General features: G+C 55.0%; 1 protein-coding gene across 1 annotated transcript; it reads left to right on the top strand.

Moving 5' to 3' along the window:
* The first annotated feature begins 14143 nt into the window (after positions 1–14143).
* DNAJB5 (DnaJ heat shock protein family (Hsp40) member B5) lies at positions 14144–21082 on the top strand. The gene is made up of 4 exons (XM_040962816.1): positions 14144–14640; positions 16863–17107; positions 19641–20242; positions 20430–21082. The coding sequence occupies exons 1-4, from the start codon at positions 14459–14461 to the stop codon at positions 20661–20663; spliced, it is 1263 nt and encodes a 420-aa protein (XP_040818750.1). The 5' UTR covers positions 14144–14458; the 3' UTR covers positions 20664–21082.
* Positions 21083–23791: the final 2709 nt, after the last annotated feature.

Here is a 23791-nt window from a genome sequence, read left to right as displayed (position 1 = left end):
CACCCACAGTGAAGGGGTACTGCCAGCCTCTAAATTTGTCACGAAGCTTTGCAGCACAACACATAACATAACCTGCCCCTCACAACAGAGGCAGGAAGTGCATTGCCACAGGAGAAGCCCCGGGAGCTGTGTGGCACCAGCTCTCCAGCAACCCCTCTGCCCTCACATCACAGACTGAACCTGCTGCCACATGCATATACACACATGTGCACACACACATACATTCACACACACACACATACCCAGCTGTCTACGACTCCAGAAAGCCTGGCTATTCTGGGTTTAGTAAGGATCAAAGTCCCTTTGTGAAGCCCCTGTCAGATTAGGGGCTCTCTACTCACCCCTTCTATTGACCAGTCCTGATTCCCAGTAGAGAGGTATCTGAACAAGGGGCAGGCCAGATCCACATGCCCTCCTGGAGATGCTCACAGGCTCTGCCCCCAGGGACGGCTTCACCCACTGGGGAGGGGTACTGTGGGGAGGAAGGATCTGAAGACCACTGCTGCACTTCAACCCGTGACTAAACTCCGATTCTTGGGACTTCTGAAAGAGAAGACTGTCAGTGTGTTGGCATCCCTTCCCAGAGCCCCAGATGTCTAGTAACCTTTCAGCCAGGCCATCCGCCATCTTGTAGTCCTTGGCAGGACATTCAGCGTGAGCCTTCCTGGTGTTCTGTCCCAAGTGGCAGCTCGTGGCCTGGAGCTCCTGGGGCCCGAGAGACCAGATGCCCTGGCAGGAGTCATGGTCCTCGACGTTAGACGCTTTACCCATGGAGACCAATGAGGACAAGATCTAGATGGAAGAGGAAGGGCGGGAGCTCCTTCGTGGCCATCGCTCCAGCTCAGCTCAGTTACAGTCCCAGAAAAAATGTGCAGAGAACAGGGCCAGCCTCTTGCATGGTCCATGAAAGCAGTTCTGAAGGAGCCCTGGGCATGGCCTCCATTCTGCCCTCTGAGGTGCAAGGTGAGCTGCTGGAGCCCAAAAGGAAGGTGTGCCACTCAGCTTCCACAAGCAGAAAAGATCCTGCAGAGTCTCACAGGAGAGGAAGGGTCCCCCTTCCCCATCACGGAGACCCCTGAGTTTCTGCCTCTTCCTGTGCTCCATGTCCTCCTCCAGCAGGCCGGCGCCTGGGCCACAGCTTGGGAAGGTTTAGGTGGCAAGCAGAGGTGGCCAGTGGTGGCCTTGCTTCCTCAGTCCTCAGGCTGTCACATCATTGTGTGTTGTGGGTCAGGGCTGGCCCTGGGCTGCAGGTTCTAGATTTTGGTTTCCAGTCTGATGACCCACAGCTCTCCAAGAGGAAGCTGAGCTCAGTCACACAGAAGCTGCTGCATCCAACTCCAGGGCTCCAGGCACTTGTGCTAAATTGGGAGCTTCCCGTGCTAGGAGGCTCAGAGCAAAGGGAAGCACTGCAGGCAGGGGCTTGGTTAGAGTTGGTGGCGGCTCCTCCCATCAGAATGCCTGACCTCGAAGAACAGCAGAAGCTGCCGGGCTTGGATTACTCCAGACTGGAAGGAAGCAGACAGTCAACAAATCTAGGTCCTTGCCTATGGCCCTGAGCAACGCATAACCCATGGCTTTTTGTAAATACTCAGCTATACTTCCAAAAATTACCAGTGAGGGGCAGTGATTCAGTCTAGAAGGAAGCATGGGCCTATGGACTGCGTCCAACTCAGCCAGGCCTTGATTTTGCATGGAGAATAGAAATGCGCATGGGCACACACTGACTTTGCTTACTGTCCCAGTGAAGGACCCTGCCCGCCAGGGGCCTTGCACAGCTTGCCTTCACGGACAGAGCATTCTGAATAGAGATAAGCCCTGAACAGCTCTTCTCTTTTTTGCCTCCCCCTCAGTCCCAGGGACATGAAGTTAGTCTCTCTCCGTCTCTGTCCATAACCCGTCACAAATCAAGGCAAGGCCTTTTGCTCCATAGTGGCTGCCTCTGGACCTCTATAGTGAGAGGCCATGGGTAGGTGGGGCCAGAGGAGCCCAGGGCCTGATGAAACAGACCGACCCTGAGGCTCCGTGATAGGGGCAGGCCCATTTGGGATCACCCCTTCCTATCGCAAGACAGCAGACCCTTGGAGGACAGGAGTTATTGCAGAACACCCAGGGGACACCAGGCTGCAGAGATGGAGTTCCCAGTCTGTGAGAATGCAAGAACAGCACAGCAGCCAGAGAGAAGCCTGCTATTTACCAAAGGGGGTTCCCATTGCTCACCCTGGCCTTCCTATCTAGGGTCTCCCTTTCAGTGTCCTAGCCCCCAGGATCCCCCTGCAGCAAGTGTGGGGACGCCTAGATGTCTGTGAACCCAGGAATGCCCATCTCTACTGATTCCCGAGCCCCTTCATCACTGTGAATGTCTGAACTTCTGCCAAGGACTAAGCCTAGTGGCTCTGGGAGAACGTTCACTATTGTCTTGGCTGCCCAAAACTGCGATCAGCACTTTTGTCAAGTACCCCGCTCCCCCAAGGGGGATCCTCGGGTTATATGTGTGCTCCCTTGAAGTGCACTAGCTCTACATGTGGTTGTCACTTGGCAGTCCTCTTTCCCCTGTTCAGATGCAAACAAAGCACCAGGTGGAGGGCACAGAGAGCTGCAGGAGCAGAGGGCTCACTAAGGGAGCGATTGTGGCAGGTAAGCTCTCCAGGTATGCCAGCCTTCCCCCACAAAACATTTGAGCTGCCCCTGCCCAATCCCAGGGATGGAGTGGTTACATTCCCAGGTACTAATCCAACTCTCAAGTGCTCTTCCTTCGAGGACAGCTGCAGCAGAAGCCATGAGTACATCGCCTCTTTCTGCCCTTAGCGCAAAAGACTGAGGCTTGCAAGGTGGACACTGTCCTTCCAGGCCTGCAGGTACCCTAGGAGGTGTCACCCTGGCCTTGTTTAAATGTTCAGCTCTTGGGGTTCTCCCATTCCTATCACCAATATGAAAAGCACAGACTCAAACTGCCTGGGAAGAAGGTATCACACTAAGAAGTGAGTCCCCAGGGCTCTGCCCAGGCCTCTTAGCCCAAAGCACAACTCCGGCCACTTCAGGTATCGGCGTCTGTAGAAATGATGACAGGCAGCTCAGCAGAAGCTGTTGGCAGGGTTCCAAGTCAACCATGTCCACCTCAGAGCCAAGAGTTACCACTGGGCAGGACTAAGAACTGACACAGGATCTAGCCATCCTGCAGCCACAACCCCTTCAAACCAGCAGAAGAACAGCAGATACACACTTGGCGTAAACAGGACAGCCTGGTGGAACCTGTAACCGTCATCCCATTCTACATTTCTATGGAATCGAGTTGCTGTGCTCTTCATGCCACTTGGTTTTGAGTTTGTCCACCAGTGAGGTGGAGTATGGAGTCATCTCTAATCAGGACCAGGGACTAAGAAACCCAGACTGATGCCAGTTGGTGAAGCCCTGGGGCTGATATAACCCCTAGCCAGAACAAGGCACAGATACCAAGGCCTTAGAGGATGGCTCATGATCCATGTCCCAGCCAAACACTGGCTGCACCCTAAAACCATCTGAGTAACAGTGGAAGACTCAAGGCCCTCTGTCCCGCCACCCCCCCCCCCCACGCTCATCCTATGAGCCCTTGCGGAAGGTAACTTGACAGGAAGCTGAGGGGAACATCCCCAGGCCCTGTCTTCCCATCCCTGCAGCTGCATGCTTACACCATGTGGCTCAGCCTCCACGGGCTCTCCAGTAAGAGCTGGCACTCCTAGAGGCTGGGCACAGTGGAAATCATAATAAAGAAATTGTCATGCTGTGTCACTGGCCTGTTTCCTGTTGTTTGGGGGTCTTCCCCTTTCTTTGTGGTTTCCCATCATCAACTAGTTCCTGACTAAGTGTAAGGGACAGATCTGGCCTCCAAGAACATAGCACAACACATGTGGCTTTCTAGAGCTCTCCTGACTCTGCACTCCAACAATCAAGTCATGGGTAGCACAGGTTCAAGCTGCAGCTGTCCCTGTGTACACCACAGGGATATAGAAGGGAAGTGGCAGGGGAGGAGGGAGCATAGAGAGATTAAGGAGGATGTCATAAGGTCTTGGAGCCCGCCATATGCTGTCTCCACCCCTCCCCAAGGCCCAGTATTAGACACTTCCTAGTCCTTGATGAGCTACAAAATAGGGAAGCTAGTTGACTAGAAGCTAGTTATCCTGGTCTTTTGGGTCCTCCCAGATCTGAGCGCTGAGCCCACTCCACCAAAATATTTAATGTTGTTTTAGCATACTAGGATAAGATTGGGAAAGCTGGGGTCTGGGGAAGCTTTTGAAGAACTGTGGAATCTTCATCCCTTCTATCTGGTCAGAACAGAGTCAGAACCTGCAGCCGGGAAGGGACCTCGAAGCTGCAGATGCTCTACCTCCCAAACCTCAGAAGGTCCCAAGTACAAATGATTAATGATTTAGGCACTCGACGTGTGCTGAGCAGTTCTGAGCCCTTAGCGCAGAGTAATTAATCTTGAACCCCATGAGATTTGTATTGCAGATGAGAAAAAGGAGGAAGGCTGTTTCTCAAGGGTACACAGTCACACAGCACACAAGTGGGAAGACCAGGAAGTTCACCTTCAGTGCCGATGTTCTAGGCACGTGACTGTTGCCTGCCAAAATTACGTCTCAAGGGAGCCTCTGCTGTACGGTCTGACACCTCCCCTTTCCACCTCTAGGAATAGACGCAGACAACCAGACCTGTAGTTATGTCACAGATTTTTAACAGCTGCAGAAAGCCAAACTACTCACTCTCCAGGTGCCCTAAAGTTTTCCCATGGGGATCTATCCAAGAGCTTGATGGTATCCCACCAGCCCTTTCTTGTCTCCACATTCATCAAAGGCGAACAAAGGTGAGTCTCTGTGTGTCCTGTGATGAACAAGGTTTCCCATTGAGCCCATTGGACCTTCAGGCCCTCCCAGTACTTCTCTTCCCACAAGCTGCCAGTTACTGCTAGAGCTGCCTGGAACCTCAGCTCTACAAAAATCTCCTCCCACAGGGGCCATTGCAATGGATCAGCTGGCTAACTCTCCACTTCCAGGTGCCAGCATCCTATGTGGGCACTGGTTCGTATCCCAGCTGCCCCACTTCCCACTCAGTTCCCTGCTTGTGACCTAGGAAAGCAGCAGAGACTGGCCCAAAGCTTTGGGAACCCCTGTACCTGCATGGGAGACCTGGAAGAAGCTCCTGGTGTCTTGCTTTGGATCAGCTCAGCTCCAGCCATTGCAGCAATCTGGCGTGACTTAGTGGATGGAAGATCTTTCTCTGTCTCCCCTTCTCTCTGTAAATCTTTATATGTAGATAAAACCCTCTGGCCACTCTGTCCTGCTCTGTCTCAAATGTGCTTCTGCCTTATCCCTGGGCAAAGTCATTTCCCAAAGACAGTCAGAGGCTGCTAAATGTGCTGAACATGGGCTAATTAGGTTTCTCTCTCACCTGAGCCTTTCCAAGGGTTGCTTGGAGTCTGACCTTGCTTGAACTTGTTTCTCAATTTGTAAAAATTACAAGGGGGAGTCCCTGTCCTGTTTACCTTGTGTGGTGGTAATTGAATGGGGACAGAATTACTTTCATAGGAGAAGAGAACTTACAAAACCATAAGGCAACAGAATCTCCACTCCGTTTGAAGGCTGCAAAAATGTATCATTTTCCACCCTCCCATGGCTGCGGTGCTGCTTGTGGCCTCTGTCCACAGTGCTGAAACCACAACCAAACCAGCTGAGACTCGTTCTTTGTCCCACCTTTAAGGAAACATCAAGTGCAGAGATTTCCAAGCTTAAAATCCAGAAAGTATTGTCAAACTGTTCTTTTGTTTCAAGTATCTCTTCCATATATATATATGGAAGAATATATATATATATATATCTGACATATATATATATATATCTCACTCCTTTCAAAACCATAGCAGACACAGAGAGGCAGGCAAGCAAGGAATGACTTCATAACACAGGGAGGGGCGGGGAACAGCCTGTAGTCTCACCTTGGTATGAAGCAGGTACCAAAACCAAATCGGTATGATCTCAGGCTATGTAGAAAAATGGAGAAATGAGGCATGCTGGCTCCTTTGTTTTTTATGATTTATTTATTTGTTTGAAAACCAGAGTTACAGAAAGAGATCTTCCATCCACTGATTCACTGTCCAAATGGCTGCAACAGCCAGGACTGGACTGGGCTGGGCTGAAGTCAGGAGCCAAGAACTTCCTCCAGATCTACCACATGTGAGTGCAGGGGTCCAAGGACTTGAGCCATCCTCCACTACTTTCCCGGGTATATTAGCAGTAAAGTGGAACAGGTGGATCTCAAACTGGTGCCCATATGGGATGCCAGCATCACAGAGGGTGGATGACTTCACCTGCTATGCCACAACGCTGGTCCCTATGTGCACACCTGGAGAAAGTTCATGAGAGCTAGGCACCACAAATCTGAACCCATCCAGAGAACATTGTCTTGGTGTGTGGACTTTTCCAAGGCAGAGGAGGTGCCCTGAAGGCAGCAGACCTGGAGAAGCACAACCTTGAGGGATACAGACATGGAGCACATGGGGCCAGTGAGGCTCGGGCGGCAGATTTCCACTCGGTAAGACCACAGAGAGCTGGCTACCAGGGAAAGAAGCTGCAGAAGCGTCCTGACGGCAACACTGATTTGGGGGTGGGATGCCTCCCTAGTTCTCCAGTCTCCTGGACACTTGAGATACAGCGGCCAGTTAAGCCCCTTCAGGTGAACCGTCCACCCCGATCCCAGATGAGCCAGGGGGAACAAATCTGCATTATGAGCAATGTTTTGTCATCAAAGGCCAGAGAACTTTTTAATCTCTTTGGGATCTGGAAGCCTGCATCCAGACCTTGATGTTGTGCACCCTCTGCTGGCCGTTTCCAACACAGTCCTCTGACCCCTAAGTAAGAGATCAGCTTTAAACCCTCATGGTGCTGCTGAGAAGTGTAGGTTCAGAACAGTGTACACAGGGGTGGGGAACCTGTTTTCTGTCTAGAAAACATTTGGACATTTGTGAAATCATTCAAGAATCATTCAAAATTATCAACTAAAGGGCCCAACACAATAGCCTAAATCCCCGCCTTGCATCCACTGGATGGGTGCCAGTTTGTATATTGGCTGCTCTGCTTCCCGTCCAGCTCCCTACTTGTGGCCTAGGAAAGCAGTCGAGGATGGCCCAAAACCTTTTGACCCTGTACCCATGTGAGAGACCTGGAAGATGTTTCTGGCTCCTGTCTTCAGATCAGCTTAGCTCCGGCCACTGCGGCCACTTAGGGAGTGAACCAGCAGATGGAAGATATTTCTGTATCTCCTTCTCTCTGTATATCTGTATTTACAATTTTTTTCAAAGATTTATTTTCTTTTTATTGGAAAGGCTGGTATACACAGAGGAGAGACAGAGAGGAAGATCTTCCGTCCGATGATTCACTCCCCAAGTGAGCGCAACGGCCGATGCTATGCCGATCCAGAGCCAGGAGTCTCTTCTGGGTTTCCCACGCGGGTGCAGGGTCCCAAAGCTTTGGGCCGTCCTGGACTGCTTTCCCAGGCCACAAGCAGGGAGCTGGATGGGAAGTGGAGCTGCCAGGATTAGAACCAGAGCCCATATGAGATCCCAGGCGTGCAAGGCAAGGACCTTAACCACTTGCGCCACCACGCCGGGCCCTGTATTTACAATTTTTAAAAAGTCCTTTAAAAATTATCAACTAAAAATCTTACACTGACATAGCAGGCTAAAGCCACAGCCTTTAGAGCCAGCATCCCATATGGGCACCAGGTCAAATCCTAACTGTTCCTATTCTGGTTCACTTCCCTGCTAATGCACATGGGAAAGCAACTGAGGACGGATCAAGTCCTTGGGCCCCTGCACACACATGGGAGACCTCGAAGAAGCTCCTGACTCGTGGCTTCAGTTTGGCCCAGCTCCTATCATTATGGTAGTAAATCACATTGGGGAGTGAATCAGTGGATAGAAGATCTCTCTGTTTTTTATTTTTATCTCATTTTTAATATTGTTTACATAATTGAGAGGGTTGTAGGCTTCCAAGTAGGGTGGGTATGGAGAAAGTTGAATGGGACACATGTTTCAATTCTTCTTTTTATTTCTCCTGTGTCCACTGATGGGATACAGGAGAGGGCCACTCCTTACTGCCAAACTACATCAGCACCCAGGGATTGGGGACAGTTATTTGATAATACCTTAGAGACCCCGATGCGGTAAAGAACGTTCCAAGGGTGTCACCTGAGTGGCTTTGACATTTGAGACATTGTCAGCTTCACTGCATCAGGATTGAGAAAATGTTTCCCATGTCTATTGGCTGGCCAAGTTCACCTTAATGAATCCACAGACCCACAAACTTGCTGCTAGCTTGGCCAGAACTGTCCAACCTGTTCTGCTCTTCATTCTTCTGACAAGCCATTTGACATCCTCTGCTGGCCTCGATGACCTGGCTGTCATGTCCCCCATGAGCATCTGGGTATGCTATGCACTGAACAGGCAAGGGCCACTGAGGAGGCCCAATCCTTACATGTGGACCACATATACTGCAATTTTCCCTGTGGCCAGGGATTAAGTCCAGCCATCCAGCAACAGAGTCTCCCAAGAAACCTCGCCTGACTCTTGTGTGTTCTTACTAGTGCACGGTCAGGTGCTGTCTGTCATCTGCACCAGCCAACACACATACCCTTGGATGTAGCTGTCTGGTTAGTTCTACCCCTAGTCTCATCTCATGTGAGCCAGCTAGTGCTGTGGCCTAGCCTGACATAGACCCAGTCCTCACAGACACCAGCAGCTGCAGTGGCCTAGTGGGGTGACCCCCAGTAACCCCCACCACTCACCCCGAGCCCTGGTTTTTGTGCATGCTGGCATGTGCTGCCTATCCCAGCCCTTCCTGCATCCTATCCAGCTCTCATACATACCCATGGGTGCTGCAGCTTAGCTCAGCTCAAACCACCCTCAGATCCGGCCCACATTTATGCCATTGGGTGCCACTGCCTTGTCCAGCCTGGTCCACCCAAAACCCTGGCTCTTGTGCTCACCAGTGGGAGCTGCAATCTAGCAAGGGCGTGCCCACAGATCCACTATCAGCCCCATATCTGGCCTCTTCTGGCAGGTTCCTTGACCCAGCCTGACATGTCAGCTTTCACCAGTGGGTGTTGCAGCCTAGCCCAGCCTGGCCAACACCCTGACATGTCTCTCACATGTACCAGTATGTACTGCAGCCTGGCCCAACGCAGCCTGCCCTCAGACCTGGCTCTCAGCATGAACTGTAGCTTAGCAGAGAAGTTCTCCAGGTTCCTCCAACAGGCCTACTCTGAATTCCGGTTTTCATACATGTCAGCAGATGCCATAGCTCTCCTTGGCATGGTCTGCCCTCAATCCAGGCCTTTGAATGTGCTGGGAGCACTGCAGCTTGGCTCAGCCCCAGCTCCCACACGTGCCAAGTAAGTTCTGCAGTTCTGCCTGACTCAGCCCCTCACCACCCCCAGCTCTCTATGCAAACAGGTGGATGCTACAATCCCACAAATTCCTACATATCTGATTCTCTGCCCACACATCTGATTCTCTCATGTTCCAGTGGGTCCTGCTGCGCAGTCTGATGTGGTCCATCCATCCCCTGCTTCGATACTCAGCAGATACTTTGGCCTAGCCCAGCCAGGCATACTTCCCAGCCCTAGCTTTCCTGTGTGCCAGTGGACAGAGGGCAGTGCTACTTAGCCCAGCTCAGGTCTCCTATGTGGGCAGATGCTTGGCCTGACCCAGACAAGCCGTGTGGCTCCCCCCTCTAAACCACCCTGTCTCTGTTCCCTCACTACCTGTCAATGCAGTGGCCCAGTCCGTGAAAGGCCCCAAAGTCAGTCCTCACCTACCAAACATGTCTTTAGCAGCCCCCACTGCAGCGAATCCCCAGACCCCCTTCTCAGGACAGCCTGTAGCACATCTCACCCTGTTGGTGCTGCACGGCACACGGCACACGGCACGCCTGGGTTCAGGGGTGATATATCCTGACCCAGCTTCCCCCAATCCCCATTGCAGAGTTCCCTTCATCTATGCTGGCACACTGGTATAGTTAATACAGAACTGGCATTAACCAGGCCCAGAATACCTATCAGGCTGCTTTTCTCCCAACAGTGCCACATTTGCTTAGGTACAAGGCAACCCAGGCAGTTGCCTACAGCAGGGGTCTCTCTGCTTCTCCCTCTAACTCTTTCAAGTTAAATAAATGAATCTTTTTATGAAAAATTGCCTTGCTACATGCATTTATTGAATTTTGAGTCCTGTTCATGATTGACTGAGCTGGGATGAATCAGATGGCCAGTTTAAACAAGGCAGGGGAACCGCAATGTTTCAGATTGAGGCCAAGGCTGGGATTCATTCGGGACAGGACCAGAGCCTGGCTCAGGAGTCAGCCCATAGTGTGTGTGGTGACCTGCTGTGGGCCTGACCACAAGAAGAAGCAAGTCCCAGACATCAAGTCAAGGTGGCCTTCTGGGAAAGCACTGGGTCCCTGGAGGACTTCAGCAGGGGACATCTCCCCCGGAGAGGGGCCCGAGGGACAAAGGACAGCAAGAGCATGTCACTGACCGTCTTGGCCCTCCAAATGTAAAAAATGAAGAAGAGGAGCCCTTTTCTTTGCAGGCAGAACCCAGTATTCCAATCTAGCTTCCTGCCAACCCCAACCTACCCCAGAGCCACCACACACACAGCATCAGTACACTGAAAGGAGTGCCCAAGGGCCAGCCATAGCCCTGGAGGGGGCTGGCAGCTGTGAGGGCAATCATCCCTCCACCCACCCAAGGATTCTCTGTTTCTATTGGCAACAGGGCCTGGCAGCTTCCCACACCCAGCTCTTGGCAACCGTGGAGACCCTAGCAACTGCTGCCATGGTGACAAGACAGCGCACTGAGAAGAGGCTGGGGGCACTTCCTCCCCAGCCTTGGGCTGTGTGCAAGATGCTGGCTCCCCCTCCCCTGCACAGTCTGGGAGGGAATGTGCACCCCTGTCTATAAACACCTCCTCTCTGGCTCCCACTCCTGCCGCTGCCCACAGGTTCCGGTTCCCTCAGGGTGAGGAAAAGAGGGACACCTAGGGTGATGACGTCTCCATGGGAGGGAGGGAGGGAGTTTCCAGCTGACAGGATCACAGATGTGCACGGACATGTGGCAGACATGGTGTCCACAGGGCCATGCCATTAACTTTGTCCTGTAGACACCTGCTACCACCACCACCACCCCTCCACCCCACCAGCCCTGACACTTAATCACACATACCGACGCACAAGATCACATTCCTATAGCAAACAACACAGAATGAAGCCCACAAAAAGAATTATGCAGACAGGCTCCCACTCACAACCATAGTACCAATACAATGGTGCAAGTGATTCCCCGACTTACACATCTACAGAGGCGCTGGCAATCCTGAATACCGGCCAACAGCCAGGGTGCTGGTTACTGTAGCTGAGTGGTAACCACATACCACGCTGCATGGTGACCCGTGTGACCACTCATTCTCTCAGCAGCTCCAGAGGCAGGGTTGTGACCTGTCCCCATGTACAGTGAAGCAGAGGTGGCAAGGATGGCAGGCAGCCTCCACTGTGGACAGTCTGAGTCCAGGTCCACATCCTTCCAGGCTTCACTGGGCAGTGTCCCTGGGTTCCTCACACATACACATACCTGGTGCCCGGAGGCAAGGGATAAGAGGTGGCAACAGTGGACCAGATGGCAGGCAGAGGCTGTGCCACCAAGGCCTTGGGAGGCATAACCCTGTACCTGCCAAGGTTCAGGCCTACATTTTGCCTCAGCAGGACCAGCTAAGAGCTGGTGCCTAAACTCTGTCCCAGGCTAGGCAAAGGCCAGGCTGGAAGAGGAGACAAAAGAGACCAACAGCCAGGGAGAGATGCTGAGCCAGCTACCACCTGGCCTCCAGGGAGCCTGGGGGTCCCTCCCCAACATTCCAACTCCACATCACACCATTCCCTTCCTCAATCCCCTTCACCCTGTCCCTTCCCACCCTGTGTCCTCACTCCATCTCCCCTCCTTCATTCCTTCCATCTCCCCTCCCTCCCTAACTTCATCTCCCCTCCCTTCCTAACTTCATCTCCCCTCCCTTCCTCACCTCATCTATCCTCCTTCTGCTGTTGGGCCACTCCATCCCCTTCCTTCCTCATCCTCTCATTTCCTCTGTCCCCTACTCTGTCTCTACCCCACTTCCCCTCCTCCAATCCCATGGCCCCATCTACCCCTTCCCCAATCTCTTCACAGTCTCCCCTCTCACACACATCCCTCCTTTGCACCAGCTGCCCTGTGAGTCCTGGAAGGAAGCGGGTCGCCATGGAGACGCCAGCATCCCGAGGACCCCTCTCCTACTCCCCCTGGGGCTCTGTCCATTCGGCAGGACCCTGTGTGTCCAGACTCCGAGCTTTGCCCAGGCCCTTCCTCTGTCACCAAGCTCTGCACCGCCACCTAGAACTCCCTCCTCCTCCCCTTCACCCCCAGATTACCCCCTCTCCACCCCCGCTCCCCGGAGCACAGATGGGCCTGGGAGACGGTAACGTGGGCGCCAGGCTCCGCGTCTGCCGGAGCGGCGGCTTCCGCCGGCGACCGCCTCCGCAGCCCCGCCCGCCCCGAGCGAGCGGCGGGGACACTGTGGCTGAGGCCTCAGAGTTTGGGGGGCGGGGGTGTCTGAGCAGAGACGCGGGGCTCTGCGGGTGCTGAGGAAGGGGAGCCAGGGGCAGGGGCGCCCACAGGTGTGGGGTGGGGGTGACCAGACAACCCTGGAGGGCCGGCGTGCGGGGACAGGCAGAGTCGCCAGGGCCCGAAGAAAGTCCTGGAAAGGGCGAGAAGGCGCGGGGCCTGGGGCCGGGAGGCAGAGGAAGCACAGGTCCACCGCGCGCCCACGCGCGCCCCGGGGAGGGAAGGGCACTCGAGGATTCCCGGAGGGACTGCATCTGGGGACAGCCAGCTCGAGCTCCGTCGGCAGATTCAGTTAGGGTCACCTCAGGTCAAAGCCACGGGCAGGGAGAGCTGAGCCAGGTCAAGCCGGCTCGAGGTTCGACCCCACACAGGTAAAGAAGGGGTGACTTTTTGGCCTGGCTCAGGAACTATACCACTTAGAGGGCACTGAGCTCGCACTCAGGCCAGCCTCCTGCCAGGAACACAGAAAGAGAAAGGACGCCCGGGGTTAGGGCCCACTGGTGGGTGCAGTTTTCCTTTAAGGCTGACTTTGACGTTGCACGGGTTCCAGAAGGTTCTCCCGGGATTCAAGCGGTGGCCAGTACGTCCCACCTTCTCAAACTGCAGATTGGACTCATATATTTGTCCCCAGCTCGAGTCTGAATCTCAGGCCACAACCAATAAAATCAAAGGGCAGACACGGTTACCGCCCACTGTCCCTTCCGCCAATGACGCGACGAGACGGCGAAGAGGTGTGGTTGATTGATTCCAGAGGGCACCAATCGCAGCCACACCAATCACTGCCCCGAATGTGTGCGCGTGTAGCCGAGTGACAGGGGCGGAGAAGGGGTGGGCCTTCGCCGAGTCGCTCGTTGAAAGTAGACCAATCACAGCAGAGGTGGAGCTGAGTGACGGGCCGACGGCGCAATGGGCGACGCGGAGGCGGAGCCCCGGGGGCGGGCTCCCGGTCCGGCTGTCGGCGGCCGGCGGGCAGGCGACTCCTGTCCCTAGTGGAGGCGGCGGAGCCGGAGCCGGGGGAGGGGAACAGCGGCTGTGTCTGACGGATCGCGGCAGCGTCCGCAGCTCCTCATTGGTGAGGGCGCCGCGTCCCGACTCGGGAGTCCCGGGGACGGGCGTCGCGAAGCCGGGGCCGGGTAACGGGGGGCACAGGGGCCATAGGGTTGGGACAGCGAAGGCCCGCCAGTCCTTCTGCCCCGGGGGGTGCGGGGGGTGTGCAAGGCGCCCGGTGTCCGCGCCCTGGCCTTGGCGCCCACCGAGGAGACCCGGGACGGGCTCGGAGGAGCCCGGGGTTGGCAGGCACTGGGTTCGGAGGCGGGGAGGCGGTTCCGAGCGGCCCGCCAGCCAGCGCCGGTGACATCACCGCCCCCTCCCCTCCCGCCGCGCCTTTTGTCCCGGCCGAGCCCGGCTCCGCCCCTCGGCGAGGGAGGACACTCCCCATCAGTGACTTCATTGAGTAGGTCCTCCCCGGAGGAGTTCCCTGCCTCTCGAGGCCCCTCACAGGCCACTGCACCTGTCACAGGTACCCACGCCGCCACTCTGCAAGCACACGCTGGCCCTGCCAGGCGCGCCCTCCCTTCGCCGCACCGCCACTCCCAGTCACCCGGCTCCCGGTGCCCGCGCCCGGGACCCTCTCTGCCTTCCCTCTCCTCCGCACCTCGGGGTGGGGGATCTGGCCCGGCTCCTGCTGCAGCAGACGGGTCTTGCTGGGCCGGAGGAGGCGGCTTCCAGAGCGGCCGCACGGCTAGCGGGCTCCCGCGGAGCGACCCGAGGTGAGGGGCTTGGGCTGGGCATGTTTAAGCGCACCGTGCTCTCCTGCCCACCCCCAGCAGCACCCCCACTGCAGGCCCGAGGAACTTCCCGGAGCTTCCCACACTTCTGGGGAGAAGACTTCTTAGCCAGCTTGATGTTTAAAATTCAGCTGGAGCCCTTAAAACTGCGAGCGTGGACGCTGAATGGGTTTGTGAAGTTTCGGTAAGTCCCTCTGGAGAAGGGCGCTCACACCCATGCCAAGTCCGGTTCTCCACGACGGCTCGCCCTCTCCATCGCCTCCTTGCCACCTCCATTTCATCTGCATGGCATCCTCATGACCCATATGCCAAGAAGCCCCTCTGGGTGAGTGGTGGCCACTTTGTCATCTCCTATCCCAGACCTTCCAGGCACCTGTCCTCTCTCCCGTGTTTCCATCTCCTCCTGGACCTCACCTCTGGCCATCTGTCCCCTCTTGTCTCAGCAGAGCCTCATCTTCCTTGACGGCCATCCCCTCTCTGCTCCCCGCACCTCCACAGCCATCTCTCCCCAGCTTGCCCTCCTGTCCGATATGCTTCTCCATCTCAGGCAGGGCCATGCCATGGGGCTCCTTTGTCATTGCAACACGTGCGTGTGGGGAGAGGGCAGGCGGGAGGAGAAGAGAGAGAGGAGAGGGCAAGGACAGATCCTGAACCATGCCCTGTGCCTGCCAAGGCCAAGGAATTCTGTTCTGGAAGAGCTAGCAGGTGAGGGGGCCAGGAAGGGAAGCCGTCGGGTGAAGGGGTAACACAGGGACAGCTCCGGGCTCAAGGGTACCAGCTGGCCACTCGCCTTTTCTTTTGCCTAGCAGCTGTGGCCAGTCCCTGGGGACACCTTCTTGGGGTGATAGGGTTCCTTCCCAATCTCAGGGGTGAAAGAAAGCGTGGGCGGAAGCAGCAGTGATGGGCCACCACCCCCGGCTCCCTCACAGACAGCTTTCGCTGCCGCTTCCGAAAATGGCTGCCTTCCCCCACATGCTCTTTCTTCTCTGCCTCCCCCAGCCCCACTCTCCCCCACAGGCATGACATGCTGGTGGGGGGGGGCCGTCGAGGGAGTACCCGCCCTGGTAGAGGCTTGTCTTCGTCAGAGGTGACTCCTAGAGGCGTGAGTCAACTCAGCCACCTGCGGCAGGCCCCCAGGGGAGAGCAGGAGGGTGGGAGTCAGGACTACTGTTCCTGCCCACCTGGGGTTTGACATCCCCTTACCCCACACCACCCCCTGTTGCCACCCTCATTGCTGTCAGGACCTCCTGCACCCCATGATGCTGTGAAGCAGTCCAGAGACAGGAGTGAGGAATCTCAGTTGTGACTGGCAACCCAGGTCATTGCTAGAGACGGCTTCCCCCAGCCCAACTGGAGTGCGTGTCAGAGGGGCTGTGGAGTGGATCCTTTCTCCTAGCACCCCTCACCCCTGATTTTTCTGGCCACAGGAAAGCCCCCTTCCCTTCTAATCAACCACAGGTCCTGAAGGAGGCAGACAAAAGTGGAAGGACTAAATCCCTCATAACAAGTGGCCCTGTTACAAAGCTTAGCAGGGAGCTTTCAGGGGATGGGGGACTGGCACTGAGCCAGATCCTAAACCGGAGGGGCAGGTGAAAGGGAGACAGCAGGTAGTGTTCATGTACTCTGGCAGCTGAAGTAAAGAAGGCCACTCCTTGCGGGCTTTTGTTCACTCCCCCCATGCTTGGGGGCCCCCAGCAGGTCTTTATGGAACAGTCTTGTGTGTAGACACTGGGAAATGAGTAAAGGCAGCTGCTGCTCAGGCTGGGGGAAGGACAGTGTCACCCCCAGCTAATGAGGGTGTTGGAAATGTCATGAGTCACCCTTAATCTGAGTCACACGTGAAGCTTGGCCTCATCTGGGGGGCGGGAGCAGAGAGGTGTAGGGTCTCCAGTGGCAGAGAGGACTCTAGATTCCCGTCCCTGACTCAGCCTGGCTGCCTGGACCCAGGCCTGTCACTAGTCCTGGGCCACTGCCCCAGCTGTGCTCAGCGTGGGCACCACGCCTGAGGTGTGGCGTAAGAGGCCACACCGCCCAGGTGACCTCACCCAGGGTGCCGACCTTCGCCAGCCCCTGAGTGTGGGCCTGCCAGTCTAGGCTGCCACCTCGCCCAGCAGGACTGCTCAGGGGTCCTCGGTCCAGCCTCAGGTCTGGGGCCTCAGCCCCATGAGGCAGGCCACAACCCTCAGCTACACGCTGGGAAGAGCCTGTAGCAAGCCAAGGAGGGGAGGAGGGGAATGCTAGCATGCCAGAGAGGGAAGAGATTGCCTGGGCAGCACCTTGCATTTCACAGATGGGGAGCCTGGAGGGCTGGGGACAGGCCTGACCTACTCAAGGTCACCCTGGGAGTCCAGGACCCACAGGCTCCACAGAGAGGCGCCTCCAAGGCCGGGCCTGGGTCTCTTTCAGGAACAAGGAGACCAGTGCAGGCCCAGTGGCCGTGATGGGGAAGGATTATTACAAGATTTTGGGGATCCCGTCGGGGGCCAACGAGGATGAGATCAAGAAAGCCTATCGAAAGATGGCTCTGAAGTACCACCCGGACAAGAACAAAGAACCCAATGCTGAGGAGAAGTTTAAGGAGATCGCCGAGGCCTATGATGTTCTAAGTGATCCCAAGAAGCGGAGTCTGTATGACCAGTATGGGGAGGAAGGTAAGTGGGCAGCACGCAGCCCAGCCCGTTCTAGAACAGGCAAACCTGTTCTCAGAAGCGGGACCTGCAGTGGAGGAGGGGCTGAGGAAGGTGAGGGGTCACAGCCCACTGCCCAGCCCCCAGCCACAGCTTACCATGATGCTCCCTATTCTCTCTGCCCCTCTCCCTCCTCAGACCCAGGCCAAGTGGGGAGCTGCAGCCAGAGGTCTCCCCCTCCCTGCTTCCCTTCCCAGCCTTATTAGTCCTGCCTGAGGTCCCTGCTGCTTCATTGGCTGAGGGAGGAGGCTGGGGAGGTGGAGTGTGTGAGCATTTACATTCAGCAGCTTAGAAGCCTGGCCCTTAGGCAGCTCAGGGAGCAGAACACCAGTTCCCCCCCCTCCCCCCGCCACACCTGCCCCCAGCTCTGAGCAGAAATGCATGGCCCCTTCCTTTTCACTCCATGTCTCCCTGCTCACTTTCGGTGAGGGACCCAGCCACCCAGAGGAAGTGGCAAGACTCCCAGGGTGGAAGGGGAACTGTTCCTAGCATCCCCCCCTTCTTCCCCTGGGGTGCCTGGGCACCAGGCCGGTGGCAGGAAAGGCCCAAATAAAGCTTCAGAGCGATGGCCCCTCCCAGCACATCCCACGGGCATGATGTAGCTGCTAATTCTGGGTCTGCCCCTCAGGGCCGCCTGCCACCGCCAGCCACAGGCACCTGTTAGGCTATATTAAGAGACATTGTCACAGCTGCGGACTCTCCTTCCTAGGAGAACTGCCCTTCCTCCCCAGAGGCATCCACCTCGATTTCACCGAGTAAAAGGGCTAATGCTATGCACCAAGCCTGACCCCAAGTGGGGCACAGGGCAGATTCCCCCTCCTCTCCTCCTGATCTGTGGCCCAGACTTTTCTGACCCCTACTCTCTTGGCACCCCAACCTCCCAAACCCCTCTCAGTCTCTGTACAATGAGTTCCTTCATGGCTTTCCTGCTCACCTCCTAGACTGGCCAATTCCCAGACTCACCAGGCCCTGCTGGCAGCACCAGCTAAGACTTTTTTTTTTGTTTGGGGCAGGAGAAAGTTGGGAGTAGGGGCAGTGCAGACACCAGAGCCATATGACCCATTTCTGAGTCGCATGCACTCATCTCCAAGGCCTTACCAGCATTTAGGTGCTCAAGAGAGCTACTTCCAAAGCACCAGCTCTCTGGCATGACCATACCTAAGCAAAGGGAACTTCCTAGATGCAGACACGAGGACCAGCCACTGATCCCCAGCCCTGCGCTAGGGAAGACAGCTTGAAGATGGCGGTTATGCGTCCGTCCTCGCTGCTCCCTCCCAGTGCCAGCCCAGGCAGTTGCATGCACAGACTCTAGTGTCTGGGGACAAGCTGTTCCCAGCTTGGAAAAAGAGGGTGGTGGTGGCAGAGCAGGAATCCCTGCAGTGAGAATTACCCCTCCTGGCATCATCCATTTCCCAGCCTGCCTGCCTTCTTTCTCTGGGCTCTGCCATGCTTCTTGAACTTGCTTGATAAGCAGCCCTTACCAGGAAGAAAGAATGAACCCCAAGTCTTGGTAGGGAGGGGGTGAAGAAACAGCTGCCCTAAGTCCCTGGACTCCTTGCCACTTGGCCCCTCTAATGAAATCCAAATCTTCCCTGTGGTCCCAGGAAATGAAAGGTTAATTTAGGCTCAGGCTGCCAATTGAAATTCTAGGGGGGAAAAGGAGGAGGGCCTCAAAGAGAAGGAACCCTGTCCTTGGGCAAGGCCCCACCCATCAGCAGGCAAATTGTGGGTCAGTTCCCAGCAGGAGTCCTTTCCCTACCCCTTCCACCTCCCCTCCACCCCCAGGCTGCCCCCTGGAATTTGAGCTCCACGGGCAGCTGGGGTCACCACCCACACAGCGCCAGCCCATTCATCTCCGTGGCTGCTGAGCGCTAGGCGGGCAGTGACTGCAGGCAGCTGCTCCTGTGTTCCTGTTGTGTTCCGTGGCTGCACAATGTGTGAATGACACTCCCCAGCATTGTGCGACTCTGTGGGCAGAGTGTGGGAACAAAGGATTTAAAGGCTTTTTACTAGAAAAGGAGCTCCTCCAAGTTCATGCGCTGTCCCACTCTTCTGAGCGTTCCTGGTTTCCCATTTAGGCAGGAACCAAGGAAAGCAGAGGGGCAGCAAGCTTTCTGGCTGTGCCCCCTCCTCAGTGGAGGCAGGTCACTTCCCAGCACGCCGCGTGGTCCAACTGCCTCAGGTCTGCCCTGTACTAGGACACTAGGCCAGCCCCTCGAGGCCTTGGGGCACATCTCCGGGCCAGGGTTCTGTGGAAAAGATGAGAGGAGTGGAGATCTCTTCCTGTCTGTCTCTTTCCCACCTGTTTGCTAACTCCCTTCTTTGAGTTTCAAGATGCTTGCTGTGAGGCTGACAGTGGAGATCCTGTGGAAAGCCTCTTATTCTGTCAGCCAAGCCCTCCCTATGGGAGTTCCCAGTCCCAGGAAGGGGAGTTGGGTGGGGGAGCACCAAGCGGAGCTAGGAGGAGCCACATGTCCTCACTTTTCCTCCCCTGCAGGCCTGAAGACTGGCGGTGGCACATCAGGTGGCTCCAGCGGTTCCTTTCACTACACCTTCCACGGGGACCCCCACGCCACCTTTGCCTCCTTTTTTGGTGGCTCCAACCCCTTCGATATCTTCTTTGCCAGCAGCCGCTCCACTCGGCCCTTCAGTGGCTTCGACCCAGACGACATGGATGTGGACGAAGATGAGGACCCATTTGGTGCGTTTGGCCGCTTTGGCTTCAATGGGCTGAGCAGGGGTCCAAGGCGAGCCCCAGAGCCTCTGTACCCTCGGCGCAAAGTGCAAGACCCCCCTGTGGTGCACGAGCTGCGCGTGTCCCTGGAGGAGATCTACCATGGCTCCACGAAGCGCATGAAGATCACGCGGCGGCGCCTCAACCCCGATGGGCGAACTGTGCGCACGGAGGACAAGATCCTGCACATTGTCATCAAGCGCGGCTGGAAGGAAGGCACCAAGATCACCTTCCCCAAAGAGGGGGACGCGACGCCCGACAACATCCCTGCTGACATCGTCTTTGTGCTCAAAGACAAGCCCCATGCTCACTTCCGCCGAGACGGCACCAACGTGCTCTACAGTGCCCTAATCAGCCTCAAGGAGGTGGGGTCTGGGTAGATCGTGTGTGTCTATGTGTATGTATGTGCACATGCGTGTGTGGGGAAGGGGAGGGGATGACAGGGGCCATTCCCTCCCCTCCCACCAACTAACTCAGTCTCTCCCCATTTCCATCTTTTTCCTTCCTTCCCACTCCCTGTCACCTCCTCACCCTCTTCCTTGTTCTCGGCAGGCGCTGTGTGGCTGCACCGTGAACATTCCCACCATCGATGGCCGAGTGATCCCTCTGCCCTGCAATGATGTCATCAAGCCTGGCACCGTGAAGAGACTCCGTGGGGAAGGCCTTCCCTTCCCCAAGGTGCCCACCCAGCGGGGAGACCTCATCGTTGAGTTCAAAGTTCGCTTCCCGGACAGATTGACACCACAGACCCGACAGATCCTTAAGCAGCACCTGCCCTGTTCCTAGGCTTAGTCCCCTACCCATCCAGAGTCTACCACAGCAATACCCTCCCCCCACTCACCCACCCAGTGTGCACCCAGTTTCCTGGTCACTGGACACTGGCAACATTTTTCTAACATGCAAAAAAAAAAAAAAAAACCCAACTACAAACAAAAACAAAAACAAACCAGCCACTGATCTCCAGGAAGATGCTCCTGTCCCTGACCCCTCTGGGAGCTGGGCTGCCTTGAGGAAGTGGAAGCCAGCCCAGACCGGGGGTCAGCATTTATGTCACAAGCTTTGAATCCAGCTCCCACGCTAGTGGCTGCAAAGTGAGCAGAGTGCTCCTTGCAGAGATAAGTTCCCTGTCCACGCCTGTAAATAGCATGTCCTTCCCCTCTCACCTTACCCCAACTGCCCCTCTGGCTTCCTCTGGTTGAAGGAGGAAGAAGCCAGAAAAGACGCTGCTCTCCCGCCCTGACCCCCGGGTTCACCACGTCTGAGGTTATTGCACACATTCACGCACAGGAAGGACTCACCTAGAGCTGTGGGTGCCTCTCCAGGAGGTGCGGGATGGGGAGGGAGGGAACAAGAGATAGATCAGCCAGGCCCACCACCTGTGGTCAGGGCCCCGAGCACAAGACACTTTGCATTTGTCACAGGGAGATGAACCGACCCTAGGCTGCCTCCCAGAGGGCTGCCCTGCCCTTACCTGACAGAGCTGGGAAGCCTGTCCTCCTTGCTGCTCTTGGGAATGCTTGATGGAAGTCAAGGAGGTTGGGGACTTGACTCATTTCCCAGCCTTCATCAGGAGGAAACAGGGCCAGGGGTCAGGTGGTAGCTCTTCCCCACCCCCACCACAGGAGATTCAGGGTCACAGGTTTCTCCCCACACCTCTGAACTCAGGGTCTAGCTACCCCAAACTTCCAACTTCCCACTTTTGTGATATGTGAAGCTACTTCTTTCTCACCCTCCTTGGAGGCCGTGTGGGGGGACTTCCAGCCCTTGGGTGCATAGGCGACCCCGCCCAACTCCCACTGTTGTACAAAGGGTCAAAGAGGGAAGGAGCTGAGGGAGGCCTGCTTCGGCCAGGTCCTGGGGTGGGGGCTTTAGGTCTTCTCACCTTGACAAGCCCTGAAGGTTTTTATAGTAGTTTTTTTTTTTTTTTTTGTATTTTTTGTAATGACAGTATTATGGAAAAAATAAAGTATTTTAAAAATATGGCCTCTGATAAAGAGCCACGAACCCTGGGGGGGGGCAGGGGGTAGAGGGAGGAGGCCGTGTGCAGTGCCTTTGTCCAACTCCCTCCATGGCCCTCGTCACCTTTAGAAAGCTGAGGTGATGGTCCTGGGCTATCCATAATGAGCTTGCCACATTTTCCCTGGCACACTCTGGGGCTAGGATGGTAAGATCCTAAAAGCCAAGCCTGGCACAAGCACAGGCACTTTACGGGCAAAGCCTCAAAGATGGCACTGTGGTTACCCTGACATCTGAACTGTACCCTTTTTAGATGGTCATTTAATGCCATGTAGCCTTACACACAGAGAATTGGGACAAAATTCTATACCTAGCATCACTATATCAAAAATGAAAGATTAGCAATGTGAGGTAGTGGGTAAAGCTGCTGCCTGCCATGCCAGCATCCCAAATGGTACCAGCTCATGCCCCAACTGCTCCACTTGTGATCCAATGCCTTGTAATGTACCTAGGAAAGCAGTGGAAGATGGCCCAAGTACTGGGGCCCTTGCAATCCACACAGGAGACTCAGATGAAGCTCCTAACTCAGCCCCGGTCATTGTAGCCATCCAGGGAATGAACAGTGGATGGAAGATCTCTGTCTCTCTGTGTAACACTGCCTTTCCAATACATCAATCGTTTTTAAAATTTTAAGGAGAAATCTAGATATTCTAGAGGAACAATATTGGAAGAATCTATTGCTGGCAAACATGCCCTACCAAAAATACTTCGAAAAGTGTCCTTCTAGCTGAAGTAAAGGAAACTAGGCAGTAATCCAAATTCATGTGACAAAGAGCACTGGTAAAGGCAACTACAGAGGGCTGGCGCTGTGGTCCAGCACATTAAGCTGCCATCTTCAGTGCCAGCATCACATATGAATGCCAGTTTGAGTCCCAGCTGCTCCATTTCCATTCAGCTCCCTGCTTATCCTCTGGGAAAGCAGTGGAAATGGCCCAAGTCCTTGGGCTCCTACACCATGTAAGAGACTCCTGACTCATGGCTTAGAATCAGCTCAGCTCCAGCCATTGCAACCACTGGTGGAGTGGACTGGCAAAAAGGAAGATATCTCCCTCTTTCTGTAACTCAAGTAAAAAATAAATCTTAAAATTTTTAAAGGCAAAATAAACTCACAAAAAGCACAAGGAAGAAAATAAAGACTAGATAAGAGATAGGAACTGGCACCATGATATAGTAGGCTAAGCATGATGTAGATGGCGCTGCGTCCTATATGGATTCCAGTTTGAGTCCTGACTGTTCTTTCAATCCAGTTCCCTGCTGATACATCTGGAAAAACAGTGGAAGATGGCCCAAAGTCTTGGGACCCTGCACCCGCATGGGAGAACTGGTGGAAGCTCCTGGTTCCTGGCTTCAGATCTACTCAGCTCTAGCTGTTGTAGCCATTTGAGGAGTGAACCAGCAAATCAAAGATCTCTTAAAAAAAAACTATATTTATTTACTTATTTATTTATTGGAAAGGCAAATCAGATGTATAGAGAGGAGAGACAGACAGAAAGATCTTCCATCCACTGCTTCACAATGGCCGGAGCTGAGCAGATCTGAAGCCAGAAGCTTCCTCCAGGTCTTCCACGTCGGTGCAGGGGCCCAAGGCTTTGGATCATTCTCAGTTGTTTCCCAGGCCATAGCACAGAGTTGGATGGAAAGTAGAGCAGGTGAAACTTGAACCAGTGCCCATGTGAGATCTTGGAGCTCACAAGGTAATAGCCATTGAGCCATTGCACTGGGCTTGGAAGATCTCTTTTTATTTTATTTTAAAAATAATTTCACAGATATGATACTAAGAGCATAGGCATAGGAGGAAAAGAAAGACAAAGTGGAATTGATCAGAAGTAACAGCCTTTGTGCTTCCTTACAGTGAAGACAGCAGTTGGGGTGTCCTCATCCTAGGTCTGTGTGCCTGG

The sequence above is a fragment of the Ochotona curzoniae genome, unplaced genomic scaffold (assembly GCF_017591425.1).
Source record: "Ochotona curzoniae isolate NIBS_2020 unplaced genomic scaffold, NIBS_Ocur_1.0 scaffold_3208, whole genome shotgun sequence".
NCBI lineage: Eukaryota > Metazoa > Chordata > Mammalia > Lagomorpha > Ochotonidae > Ochotona > Ochotona curzoniae.
This window is presented reverse-complemented; position numbering and strand designations above follow the sequence as displayed.

Excerpts from the sequence above, each read along its gene's own strand:
- DNAJB5 (XM_040962816.1), top strand. The coding sequence starts at position 14,459 with ATGTTTAAGCGCACCGTGCTCTCCTGCCCACCCCCAGCAGCACCCCCA. Across the intron at positions 14,641-16,862 it reads AATGGGTTTGTGAAGTTTCG|GAACAAGGAGACCAGTGCAG; the intron begins GTAAGTCCCTCT and ends GGTCTCTTTCAG. Across the intron at positions 17,108-19,640 it reads TGACCAGTATGGGGAGGAAG|GCCTGAAGACTGGCGGTGGC; the intron begins GTAAGTGGGCAG and ends CCTCCCCTGCAG.